The 14,240-nt window shown below is 45.4% G+C and overlaps 1 protein-coding gene across 1 annotated transcript in view; it reads right to left on the bottom strand.

The window, feature by feature from the left end:
- The window catches only part of GALNT17 (polypeptide N-acetylgalactosaminyltransferase 17), a 424,119-nt gene that overhangs the window by 175,356 nt on the left and 234,523 nt on the right, over nt 1–14,240 (bottom strand). The window contains exon 5 of the mRNA XM_068968830.1: nt 12,924–13,121. Coding sequence (XP_068824931.1) covers nt 12,924–13,121 — 198 coding nt within the window. The remainder of the gene's footprint in view (nt 1–12,923; nt 13,122–14,240) is intronic.

Genomic DNA, 14,240 nt, shown 5'->3' with positions numbered 1-14,240 from the left:
TCCTGAATTTCCATAAAAGAGGGGTGAAAATGGATGAGGGCTAGGCTCCAAGTGGAGCTTTGAACATAAAGGCTGTGCCAACTGGTGAGGCCTGATAGGGACTAACCAGTCTTGAAAGACAGAAGCCCTCCCCAAGTGCTCTGAACTCAATCTGAGAGTCTCATCCAGTTACTTTTTGGGCTTGAGGGTGGAGTGGAAAAAAGGAATGAGAAGAAAGGGCAGGGGAAAGAAGGAATGTAAAACAGCCCAGAAGGACTTCCTTGGTGGTCCAGTGGTTAAGAATCTGCCTGCCAATGCAGGGGACACAGGTTCAGTTCCTGGTCTGGGAAGATCCCACATGCTGCAGGGCAGCTAAGCCCCTGCACCGCAACTACTGAAGGCCACACGCTCTGCAGCTCTGCTCTGGAACAAAAGAAGCCAACGCAACGAGATGCCCAAGCACTGCAACGAAGACCCAGAGCAGCCAAAACCAATAAATAAATAAATACAACGAAAGAAAAAGAACCCAGAAGACAATACAGTCTGGAATCATCAAAAAGGAGGGATTAAAGATATTAGAATTAAAAGCTGGAGCCTACTTCTCCCAACATACCTGAAATCACACCCATCCAGCTCCAACCAAAGAGGAACCTGAGTCCTACTGTCATTTCCCCACCAGATCAATTTGCTAAAATTAATAGTACTGCTGCTCCCCTATTCATGTCCAGGAATAACTCAGGAACAGGACATTTAATTCAGAGATAAAGTGTCTCCCATTTTTAAAAAAATCAGGCTTCCCTGGTGGCTCAGATGGTAAAGAGTCTGCCTGCAATGTGGGAGACCTGGGTTTAATCCCTGAGTCAGAAAGATCCCCTGGAGAAGGAAATGGCAACCCACACCAGTATTCTTGCCTGGAAAATTCCATGGACGAAGGAGCCTGGCAGGCTACAACAGTACGTGGGGTCGCAAAGAGTTGGACATGACAGAGTGGTGAACACTTTCACTTTTCAAAGTGAAACTCACCTGCTCTCAGTAGCCCACCAGACTGAACCTCTCTGTGGGTGAAGAGGAAAACCTTCCCAACTATTCAGATTCACCTATGTGGCTGCTGTGAGCTGTCACAACACACTTTGGTTGATGGAGGCAAGATGATGCTTGTCAGTGCCTAGAATAGTCACCCTGCAAGCTCCACTCTCGCTCCAGGGCACTGCCTAGGAATTTTGCTTCCAAAGGAAAAGTGTCTAGCAGCGATATCAGTGTGTCACGCAGAAAGGAAAACTGATCTACTCAGATGGCACTGAAGGTACAGAGTTGATGTCAAGAAATACCATTAATTTCCCCAAAGCAGTGTGTTCACCATTGTAAAAGCGTAGTTCTTTCTATAATGAACAGCCTCCCTCAAGAGACTGACTTGGCAAATGTGGTTCCTTTGTTTATCTGTGCAAATCCCCACGGCATTAAAAATGCCTCTCCTTAAAAGAGAACCCTCTTACACTGTTGGTGGGAATGTAAATTGGTGCAGCCGTTATGGAGAAGAGTACGGAGGTTCCTTATAAGACTAAAAACAGAGCTACCACAATCCAGCAATCCCACTCCTGGGCATATATCTGGAGGAAAACATAATTTGAAAAGGTGTACACCCCGACGTTCACTGCAGCACTATTTACAATAGCTAGTACACAGACGCAATCTACATGCCCATTGACAGATGAATGGAGAAAGAAAATGTGATACATATATACAATGGACAACTAACCAAAAGAATAAAATAATGTCATTTACAGCAATATGGATGGGTCTAGAGATTATCATATTAAGTGAATTAGGTCAGACAGGTATAGAATATTGCTGACATGTGGAATCTAACAAAATGGTAGAAATGAACTTATTTACAAAACAGAAGCAGAGTCACAGATGTAGAAAATAAACTTATGGTTACCAAAGGGGCCAAAGGGGGGACAAGATGGGGGCTGCTGGGACTCCTCTACCTTAGTCTCCATACCAGACCCTAAATACCCACTACTGTATATAGAAAAGATAACTAATAAGGACTTCCTGTATAGCACAGGGAACTCTACTGAATCCTCTGAAAAGAATCAAAAATTGGTTATATGTGTATGTATAACTGATTCACTTTACTGTACATCAGAAACTAGTGGGGCATGAAACCTCACAGTGTTGACTGAATCAACACTTTCTATCAACAGAGTTTCTCTAGGACTGTCCCCTGAAGAAAGCAAGTAGAATCCTGTAGAGGATTTTTAGCTGTAAATTTTCCCATGTCTTGCTTCTGCTGTAGAACTCTATTAACCGAAACATTTAATTATCTACAACACCTCACACCATAAACTCAGAGAGAGCTTACAATTAGAGCTTTTCATCTGAGGGACCAAGAGCTTTGTTATGAAAATTTTCCACTATAGGAACAATATACCTTCAAATGCTGGGTAGGTTTTATGGATAAGAAAATTAAAAGCTCATTTATGCAGATGGTGACTGACCTGCCTAATGACACAGACCCTGTTGGTGGCAAAATCGAGCAAGCCATTCCTATTATTGGGAAGATGTCGGGGGAAGGAAAAGAAGGTGGAGGATGGTTAGCTTTTCTACCGTGATTCTTCTCTTCCTGAATTGTGACAGGCTTCCCTTGGCCCCTGTGCTAGACTCCTTTTCTGACTCTCCTTTCCTAGACTCAAATCGAAGTCCTGACCACTGTGGTCTTCAGACCCAGTCCTTTACCCACAGTGCACTGCACTTTGTCAGTATCATATACACCATCCAGGCAGGTCAATGGTAATGGTGGGTCTGTCTGCGCGAGATATTCAACTTCTGCCCAGGATGTGCCATGGCTTCTGAATCCCCGCTTCTGAGTCAACCATGGCAACCTCTGCTGCTCTGGGATTGGATCCCAGTTTTATCTCCTTGTGTTCTCTGTGTTGTCCTGTCCTGCCACTTCCCCTGCTCCCCAAAGGGGACACCACACAAGACTCTGAGCCAAGAATTAATATCTGACTATCTTCATCTTGTTGCAAGACTGGCCATCTGCTATCTGTCGATGGCCACCACGTCCTAAGGTAGAATTCACGTTCCATACAATCCATTTATGTAAAGCCTACAATTCAACAGATTCCAGTATGTTCACAGAGTTGTGCAATCAGCATCAAAATCACTTTTGGAACATTTTTATCATGCCCCCCAAACCCTGTTTGTTCTCATTAACAGTCATTTCTCTCACCACTCATCTCCCACCCCTAGGCAACCACTAATATACTTTTTATCTCTCCCAATTAGCTTTTTATTCAAATTCATTTTGGCTCATTGGATCAGTGGATGGAGCCCGGACTCCTCTTTCTGTCTCTCCACAACGTGGATCTCCTGTTTCAAGTTACTCAGTCTTCCATCTTCCCTCTACTTTATCTTTCGCTTCATTTTAAAATGCACATTCTCTACCTTTGTCTCCATACCCAACCCTACACACCCACAACATCTTTGCTGTGCTGTCAGTAGAGGAACTCAGTGGACTTGAGTTGCCCAAACTCTGCACATCCCAAAGAAAGAACTGACCCTTGCCAGGCTCCTGGAAGATAACCACTAAACCCTTGGAATAGCCTGCCCAATAAGGGTATCTCTGAGGCCCTGGGTCATGCTGTATTTAGCTCAACTTCTGCAGAGGGAGGTGAGGAGGAGCGGAGACTGAATAGCCAAATTCAATCACATGGGTGCTCCATGCCTACAGGACTGACTCCCAGTAAAAACCGGGAATACCAAGGTTCCAGTGAGCTTCCCCAGCTGGCAATACCTTATGTGTTGTTACCTGTCACCTCTGGGAGACTAAAGCACTGTCTGTGCAACTCCACAGGGAGGGGACAGCCAGAAGCTCATGCTTGGTTTCTCCTGGACTCAGCCATATGCCTCTTTTTGCTTGGCTGATTTTAATATGCATTCTTTCACTGAAATAATCCATAACCATGAGCATGATTGCTTTTCTGAGTGGTATGAATCCTTCTAATGGACTGTCAAACCCGAGGGTAGTCATGGAGACTTCAAACACACTCATTTTCTAAGCTGACCTCGAATTGTGTCATCTCCCATATTCTTTGCCAGGGAAAATCCCCTGCAGCTTGCAAGACTCAACAAGTCACCTCCTTGCCAGAAGAAAGAGCACAGTGTGGAAGGGCATAGACTCTGAACCCGCTATATCCAAATTCCAGATTCACCTCTTACTGGACATGCAACCTTGAATAAAGAAAGCGCTGCCCCTGCCCCTCAGTAGCATACCTGTGAAATGAGAATGGTAAGAATACTTATCTCGTAGGGCTAGTAGGAGGTGTACATGGATTTGTATTGTGGAAAACAAGAAAAATGCAGGCACATAGAAAATTCCAGCATTACTGATGGTTTTTATAAGCTTTCCGAACCACTCCAGGTTGCTCAGTGATAAAGAATCCACCTGCCAATGCAGGAGGCACAAGAGATGTGGGTTGGATACCTGGGTCGAGAAGATTCTCTGAAGAAGGAAATGACAATCCACTCCAGTATTCTTGCCTGGAGAATTCCATGGTCAGAGGAGCCTGGCAGGCTACAGTGCATGGGGTCACAAAGAGTCAGACATGACGGAGCAAATGAGCACACGCACAGACACCCCAAACCACTGCACTCACAAAGCGTTCCCCCTTCGACAAATCGCATTTACCTGCACTAATGTGTGATTATGCACGCTTGAGCCCTATGTCTCCAACTAGTCCAGGAACTCCCCTAAGAGGATCGTGCAATCTATCATTATGAATCTCCACCCCTGGAAGTTTCTACCACAAGGCTGAACACATAGTTGGTTCCTAAAATATATTTGCTGATGCACAGGAAAGTGAAAGTGAAAGTCACTCAGTCATGTCCGACTCTTTGTGACCCCATGGACTATACAGTCCATGGAATTCTCCAGGCCAGCATACAGGGTAGCCCTTCCCTTCTCCAGGGGATCTTCCCAACCCAGGGATCGAACCCAGGTCTTCCGCATGGCAGGCAGATTCTTTACCAGCTGAGCCACAAGGGAAGCCCAAGGATACTGCAGTGGGTAGCTATCCCTTCACCAGCAGATCTTCCCGACCCAGGAATCGAACCGGGGTCTCCTGCACTGCAAGTGGATTCTTTACCAACTGAGCTATCAGGAATGACAGCGTTGTTTCCAAGTCTAAGAAAACCCGATTCTTCACTTAAAGATTTCCTCTCTGTAAGCTAGTCATTCTTCCTCTACAGGAAAAAAATTACCTTCTCCTTTTGTATACATTTGCACACAGAATTTGAGATTCCAACAGCTATACATTTCCAGGACAGCCCTTTCAACTCTCAGAGTCTAACAGGCTTTAATGGTCCCTGTACCTTGTAATTTATGATCAAATTATATGTTAGATTAAGGATTGCTAATTGTTAATCATCAGCTTGAATTAGTTATTAATGAATAATGTCACTAATTACAGGGTCACCTAACACAGAGCAGGCGGGCACCACTGGCACATCCCAGAAGATGCCTGATGACTCAGCTTCAGCCAGTGCCCTGAAAGCAACGTGCTGTAAAACATCCCACCTCTGACAGCTCCACACACCCTTCCCTCCCATGGTCAAAGTCATGAGATTATACAGCTGAAAAGAACTGTGAAGATCAGCGGTTCCCAAGTCGTGAGCTACAGACCTCTGAAGGCTGCTGAGCTAAGGCAGGTGCCCAGGAATTCATGGTGCCTTCAGGCTAAAGATTTTATATCCCTCTTCCTTATCGTGGCTACTATTTTTACATCTATGGACATAATGTATGAATAATACAGTTTAACTTGGCATTAAAGCACAATGGAGTTCATAGCAGTTTTTTGTCAAGAAACCGTCATGGAAAATCTATTGATTTTACATTTCTTGGCCCCCAAAGCAGTCATCAGTTAGTTTTGGGGTTCCTGGTCAGCTCACCCATTCCCATTCCTCTTGGCAATTATTCCAGATCTTTATTTTTTAATGTGTTTTTAATAGGAGGATAAATTTGCTTTACAATGTTGTGCTGGTTTCTGCCATACCACTATGTGAATCAGCCATTAATATACATGTATCCCCTCTCTCTTGAGCCTCCCTCCCACCCTCTTCCCCATCCCACCCCTCCAGACCATCACAGAGCACTGAGTGAGCTCCCTGTGCTAAACACTTACACGTGGCAGTGTGTATGTTTCAATGCCACTCTCTCAGATCATCCCACCCTTTCCTTCCCCCTCCAGGCCCACAAGCCTGTTCTCTATGTCTGTGTCTCAATTCCTGCACTACAAATAGTTTCATCACTACCATTTTTTTCTGGCTCCATATATACGCATTAATATACAATGTTTGTTTTTTCTCTTTTTTGACTAATTCACTCTGTATAACAGGCTCTAGGCTCATCCACCTCAGAGACTTTTGCCATTTTTTTCTGTAGCACCTAATTCAAGATCTACCTTTTACTCTTAGCAATGATTTCCTCTCAATTCGTAAGGAAAATGTGGGTCACCCAGCATAAGCTCTCTCTTCTGGCTCTTCAAGACCAAACCACTCTTGTGTCCTTGACTCCACTCCCTACTCCCTCTTCAGGGTTCTTCCTTCCCAATCAGCGCCACCCCTCCTTTCTGTGTCCTCACATCCTCCTTCTCTCCTTGCTTCGTGCCCTCAGCTGTATGTACTGTGTTAAAATGGGACCTATTATGCCCATATTGTATCTCCCTCGTAGCTCAGTTGATAAAGAATCCACTTGCAGTTCAGGAGTCCATCCCACAATGCAGGAGACCCGGGTTCGATCCCTGGGTTGGGGAGATCCTTTGGAGAAGGAAAAGGCAATCCACTATGGTATTCTTGCCTAGAAAATCCCATGGACAGAGGAGCCTGGCGGGCTACAGTCCATGGGGTCGAAAGAGTCAGGTATGACAGCTACAAAACCACCATGTCCATATTGGGGCTGAGGATGTTCAGGCGATAGACACTGTATTCCAAGAAATCATGCAAAAAGAGGTCCAAAGCAGATAATCAAAAACCAGCTAAGTGACAAATGAGAGTAAGTAAGTGAAGTCTGGGAGAGGAATGTGTCTGGAGAGATTCTCTGGAGTGAGCTGTACCCTGAATCCCCTCTCCAAGGAGAGAAGGTGGTATCCTACCATCTAACCCCAAGCCTGGTGGTCAGCGATCCTGGCAGTGGAGAAACACCCTCATTGGTGCCTCACTCGTGCTAAGCAAGGGAAAGGTGGCTGGTGGGGCAGATGGGGACCCTGTGTGTGGAAGTAGCCCCCTCTCCTCCCGTTTAGGACAAAGATGAGTGAATCCTGGAAACCAGACACGGAAGCCAGAAAAGATGCTGATCCATCCCTCATCCATTTGTTCATTCACTAAACAGTTTCAGTATCCCTGCGAAGTGCCAAGTACTTATTATTCTCCGGGTTACAACAGAAAAGCTACAGGCCTGGCTTCATAAAGCACACAGACTAGTGATGAATTAAGAATGATAAAGAAAGGATCTTCCACTGGGAGAAACAGGTTGAATATCTAGCAGTATTTTTTTGTGTGTTTTGTTTTTGGCCCTGATTACCAAACAGGAAGGAAAAAGAGATTTATAGGAAGAAAGAGAAAGGAAAGAGTGAAACAGAAAGAATATGCATTCCCTGAATGCAGCATCTCCAGTATTTGTATTGTCTACTGGGAAGACTCAGTAGCTAAAGAGTCATCCAATCTAATGTCATTTGGATGGTGAAAAAGTTCTCTTCACCCCATCCTTTACCAGATTAAAACCATTACTATTAAAATACTGAAATCACAAAGAGAATGGGAAACCATCACATCCTGACATTTAAGAAAGAGTATTATATCTGCTTAATAACATCAGAAGGGCCATAAAAAGTCTTTCCTTCAGTTAAATAGCTCCATCAACTATTAACAAATTAAGCATTTCATAAGTTATGATACATTAAAAAGAGATCATTAATATTCGATCTATTGTGTACATCAGAGATGCATGTCATGTTAACGACTCATGATCATGACTCCATTTTTTGAGTCTTTTAAAAATGCATATTAATCATCTTAATGTTACATAAAATACAAGATCAATTTTTGCCTAGTGCCTCACATATGTAGGGATAGTTGTGTGTTCTGGGTATTATAAAGCACTTTGTGTGTGTGCGTGTGTGTGTGGGCTCAGTCGCTCAGTCATGTCCGACTCTTTTGTGACCCCATGGACTGTAGCTCATCAGGCTCCTCTGTTCATGGAATTTTCCTGGCAAAAATATGGGAATGGATTGCCATTTCTTCCTCAAGGTGATCTTCTCAACCCAGGGATCAAAGTGGAGTCTCCTGCATCTGCTGCGTCGGCAGGCAGATTCTCCACCACCGAGCCACCTGGGAAGCCCAAAGCACCGCACTGTATCCATTTCTTTGCCACTGCCACACGTTCATTCCCTTATCTGTCACGGCTGGAGGTCAGCCTCCCTGTGTGTCAGGGAGGAAGCAGTGCGTGGCCAGAAATATGAAACTGACTTTGAATCCATCGCCTGAACCCTGTCCCTTCAAGATGAAGGCCTTGGGGTCTTTAGGCATGTCCCATTTTAATCCTGTTACAAAACGCATAACACAAAATGTACTGTTCTTAACCATTTTTATGTGTACAGTTCAGCAGCATTAAATACATTTGCAGACTGTGCAACCAGATTCCAGAACTCATTTCATCTGGCAAAAGTGAAACCCTACACCCACTAAATAACAAGTACCCATTTTCCCATACTCCCCGGCCCCTGGAAACTAGCACTCTACCCCGTCTCTCTGAATTTGGCTATTCTAGGTACTTCACAGGAGTGAGCTCATATAGCATCTGTCTTTCCCTGACTGGTTTATTTCACTTAGCATATAGTGCCCAAGGGTCATCCATGTTGTAGCATGAGTCAAAATTTCCTTCTTTCTTTTTTTAAATTATTTCTTGATTGATTTTTGGGTGCACTGCATCTTCCATTTTCTCTAGTCGTGGTGAGTGGGGGCTACTCTCTAGCTGTACTGCGTGAGCTTCTCATTCTGGTGATCTCTCTCATTGAGAGGCAAGGGCTCCAGGGCATATGGGCTTCAGTAGCCCACTCTAGAGGGCAGGTTCAGTAGTTGTGGCGTACGGGCTTTAGTTGATCCTCAGCATGTGAGATGGTCCCAGACCAAGGATCGAACCCACGTCCCCTGCAGTGGCAGGCGGATCCTTATCCACTGTACCACCAGGGAAGTCCTCTTTCCTTTTCTTAAGGTTGAATAATATTTCATTATAATTTTGTTTATCCATTTATCTGTTGATGGACCTTTAGGTTACTTCCACCTTTTGTTGATTGTGAATAACACTGCTATGAACACGAGCGTGCAAATATTCCTTTCAATTCTTGCTTTCAATTCTTTTGGGGTATATACCCATAAGCAGAACTGCTGGACCATATGATAACTCTATTTTTAATTTTTAAGGATGATTACACCGTTTTCCATAGCAGCTGCACTTTTTTATCTCCCCACCAGCAATACTCAAGGATTCCAACTTCTCCACATTCTTGCCAACCCTTGTTATTTATCTCTTTAAAAACTATGGTAGCCATCCTGATGGGTGTGAAAGGATATTTCAACCAAATATTCCTTAAGGTTATGCTTTGGTTTTCAGATAATACCTTAGTGATGAGTCTACATTATTATTTGCAGAAATCTGAGAGTGCAGCCCTGCCGCAGTATACGAAGCCACTGAACATCTAGGCTGGGATGGGAACTGAGCTATGAGACATCCCCAGCTGAGCAAGTTATTAGCCCCAAAGGTTACCTTCTCTGTTACATAAAATCGGCTCATCGGTAGCTCTACGCTAATACAGTCTGTCAGCTTTCAATCTGTGCTAGAAAATAAGAGAATATGGAACAAGGGTTGTTGTTCAGTCACTAAGTCGTGTCTGATTCTTTGTGATCCCATGGACTGCAGCATGCCAGGCTTTCCTGTCCTTCACTCTCTCCCGGAGTGTGTTCAGATTCATATCCATTGAGTTGGTGGTGCTATCTAACCATCTCATCCTCTGCCGCTCTCTTCTTTTGCATTCAATCTTTCCCAGCATCAGGGTCTTTTCCAATGAGTCATCTCTTTGCATCAGGTGGCCAAAGCATTAGAGCTTCAGCTTCATTAGTCCTTCCAATGATTATTCAGGGTTGATTTCCTTTAGGATTGACTGGTTTGAACAGGTGTCTGTCCATTTCAAAACCCTACTCTGGTTTATCAAAATTTTATAAACTAAGAAAGAACTTCAAGGATCCTTGCAGAAAATCCTCACTCCTATTCCACAATTGCCCCTTTATACCAACAAACACATCCCCAAAACAAGGGCAAATAATGAATAAGATGGTCCCTTCCATCTCTTTGAACATAGAACCATGAAGATATTAAATCAGTTTTGATTCTCACGTAGAACTCATAAAAAATATTGAACCATAACTCGGGTAACACCTTGTTTGAAAATCAAAGCATTTGTGGTGGGTTGAACAATATCCCCTACCCCCTTCCTCCTGAAAAATATCCATATCCTCATCTCTGGAACCTGCTTATGTTACCTTATATGGAAAAAATGGCTTCACAGATATGATTAAGTACAGGATCTCAAGAAGAGGGAGATTGTTGTAGGTTATTCACATTGATCCCAACTGTCATCACAAAGGCCCCTATGGGAGGAAGTCAGGAAAGTCAAGGGAAGAAGATGGCCATGTGATGAAGGAAGCAGGGGGAGAAAGTGACGCGGTAGCCATGAGCCAAGGAATGAGAACAGCATTTAGAAGCTGGAAAAGGCAAGGAAGTGGATTCTCCCTTCCAGTCTCCAGAAGAACCCACCTGCAAGCACCTTGCATTGAGCTCTGTAAGAGTCACTGCAGATTACTGCCTGTAGGATATAAGAAAATAAATTTCTGTGCTTTAAGCCAGGGGTCCCCAACCCTTGGGCCATGAACCAGTACCGGTCTGTGCCCTGTTAGGGACCGGGCTGCACAGCAGGAGGAGAGCTGCAGGCCGGCGAGTGAGCAAAGCTTCACTGTGTTTACAGCAGCTTCCCATCACTTGCATTTCCTCCCATCAGATCAGAGGAGGCATTAGATTCTCATGGGAGAATCTACAGTGAACTACGCGTGTGAAGGACCTAGGTTGTGTGCTTCCTTATGAGAACCTAGGAAATAGAAGGGGAAACAGTGGAAACAGTGTCAGACTTTATTTTTTGGGGCTCCAAAATCACTGCAGATGGTGATTGCAGCCATGAGACTAAAAGACGCTTACTCCTTGGAAGAAAAGTTACGACCAACCTAGATAGTATTTTCAAAAGCAGAGACATTACTTTGCTGACTAAGGTCCGTCTAGTCAAGGCTATGGTTTTCCCAGTGGTCATGTATGGATGTGAGAGTTGGACTGTGAAGAAGGCTGAGTGCCGAAGAATTGATGCTTTTGAACTGCGGTGTTGGAGAAGACTCTTGAGAGTCCCTTGGACTGCAAGGAGATCCAACCAGTCCATTCTGAAGGAGATCAACCCTGGGATTTCTTTGGAAGGAATGATGCTAAAGCTGAAACTCCAGTACTTTGGCCACCTGATGCGAAGAGTTGACTCATTGGAAAAGACTCTGATGCTGGGAGGGATTGGGGGCAGGAGGAGAAGGGGACGACAGAGGATGAGATGGCTGGATGGCATCACTGACTCGATGGACGTGAGTCTGAGTGAACTCCGGGAGATGGTGATGAACAGGGAGGCCTGGCGTGCTGCGATTCCTGGGGTCGCAAAGAGTCAGACACGACTGAGCGACTGAACTGAACTGAAATGAACTATGAGAACCTAACACCTAATGATCTGATCCTGCATTATGGTGAATAATAGTGTATACGGTGTATAATTATTTCATTTTATGAAAGTGAAAGCATTAGTCACTCAGTCATGCCCGACTCTTTGCGACACCATGAACTGTAGCCCACCAAGCTCCTCTGTCCATGGAATTCTCTAGGCAAGAATACTGGAGTGGATAGCCATTCCTTTCTCCCAGGGATCTTCCTGACCCAGTTACCTAACCTTGGTCTCCTGCATTGCAGGCAGATTCTTTACCATCTGAGCCACCAGGGAAATCCACTTCATTATATATCACAATGTAATAATAATAGAAATAAAGTGCACAATAAGTGTAATGGGCTCCAATCATCCTGAAACCATCTCCCCCACTCCCGGTCTGTAGAAAAACTGTCTTCCACAAAACTGCTCCCTGGTGCCAAAAAGGCTGGGGACTGCAGTTTTAAGCCAGTAAATTCATGTTCATTTATTATAGCAGCCACACGAGACAAATATGGCATCAAAATCTACCAACTTCATTCACCATCCCTTATATTTCACCTTGCCAACTGGTCCACCACAAAGGACTTATCTCCTTGCCTCCAAGGGAAGCTGGCTGGGGTTTGGGGCAAAAGTCCTACACCAAGCTGTCCAAAGGCCCTGGGTTACCCGTGGGGGGGGGGGGCAGGTGCCACACAAAAAATGTCCTTTGTCTAAGTGTTCCTACATCACGGTAATTACAAAGCATCCAAGTATGGAAAAGTCCCAGGAATTAATACCTTTTCAACTCCATGCTTAAAAGCTCCTGAACACAGTTCAACAGACTATGAGGAAGAACAAAAAAGTGTGAACATTCCTATTGACTGCCATCCTTCAGGACTGCTGTTTGATAAGCTGAGGCAGAAAATTTTTAGTTAAAAAGAAGTAAAATGCAGCATCTTTCCTCAAGAAGAAAACTTCAGTGGGAAAGCATCCCAAATCCTCAAGCAGCTGTTTTCCCCACTGCAGCTCCATGCCCAGGTGGTTTCTCCCAGGCTCTCTCCCTCCCTCCCTGGCCTGGGATCTGGGGACGCAAAGGCCTGCAGGGCACGCACACTTGGCACAGACCTGATGGGGAGGGAAGGGTCTCCGGCATCCCACCAGTCTTTCGGGGGGCTGATGTACATGCACCATAGCTCCCAGCTGTACCCGTGGGCCGAGTTCTCATATCGCTGCACCTCGAAGGTGTCCTGCTTGATGTTGTCGATGGAGGGAAGGATCACACGCTTCCGGTTCTCCTGGATCCGCGAGAGGACCGGTTCTGCCCTGAAACACAGAGAAGTAGAAATAAAAATCTCTCTCCTGGGCTTCCCTGGTAGTCCAGTGGTTAAGAATCCACCCTGCAATACAAGGGACACTGGTTCCATCCCTGGTCTGGGAAGACCCCACGTGGGGTGGGGCAACCAGCCTGGGGCACCACAATCACTGAGCCAGCACTCCAGAGCCCAGGAGCTACTGGAAAACATCCTTTAGTAGACCCTGCAATATCAACTCAGGTCAAAAGTTAGCATCACGGGCTCCCTAGAGCCCGTGCTCTGCAACCAGAGAAGCCCCCACAGTGAGAAGCCCGTGCACCCAGTGAAGAGTAGACCCCGCTCAGCACAATTAGAAAAAGCTCGAGTGCAGTAACGAAGACCCACTACAGCCAAAACATAAATAAATTAAAAAAAATCTCACTCCTGAGGCTCACCTGCACCCCCACTGACCTCAAGACCACAATGAACAGAAGCATCCTAGCTGAAGGCTGGGCTTTGGGCACGCTGGAACTCACATGGAGGCAGCTCTCGATGGATCAGGTGGCTTTTAATGAGCCCCGTAGCCTGCAGCTCAAGCCCTCGCCCCTGTGAGGTCACCACAGTGTCACCTGTGCTGGCTTGAAAGGCCGGAGGCGAGAACTGAGAACCCAGGGCCTCTGGCCCAGCAAGTCTGGCCTGTCTTTTATACCCACAGTGTCTAAGTCAAGGCCAGGCCATCCTGAGAGAATCTGCACTGCCCTGCAGTTTCATAGTTTTCAGTTTCCCCTCTGGCACTGGCCGATGCTTCCGGTTTTCTTTTTCCTGCAGGGGCTGAATTGTCTTTCCCCAAATAGGTCACTTCTACCCTTGATGGCCTGGTTTCAATATGCATTTCACTAGCTTCTTTGTGCGTGCGACTATTTCAGTTGTTTTAATTGATTATTTAATTGATTTCTTAAAAGGCATCTAATTGGATGGGTTTGGGATGGCAGGCAGGAACTAATTGAATGCAAAAGTGGGCAGAATCCTGCCTCTCAGCGAGCCTGCCTCCTCGGGGCTGCAGCAGGAGAGAGGCAGGGACCTGGCTCAGGGTTCAAGGAGCACCCCTGCCAGCTCAGGAGAAAGCAGATGGCCAGACACCCTTGCCAGG

This window comes from Capricornis sumatraensis, chromosome 3 (assembly GCF_032405125.1).
Source record: "Capricornis sumatraensis isolate serow.1 chromosome 3, serow.2, whole genome shotgun sequence".
NCBI lineage: Eukaryota > Metazoa > Chordata > Mammalia > Artiodactyla > Bovidae > Capricornis > Capricornis sumatraensis.
This window is presented reverse-complemented; position numbering and strand designations above follow the sequence as displayed.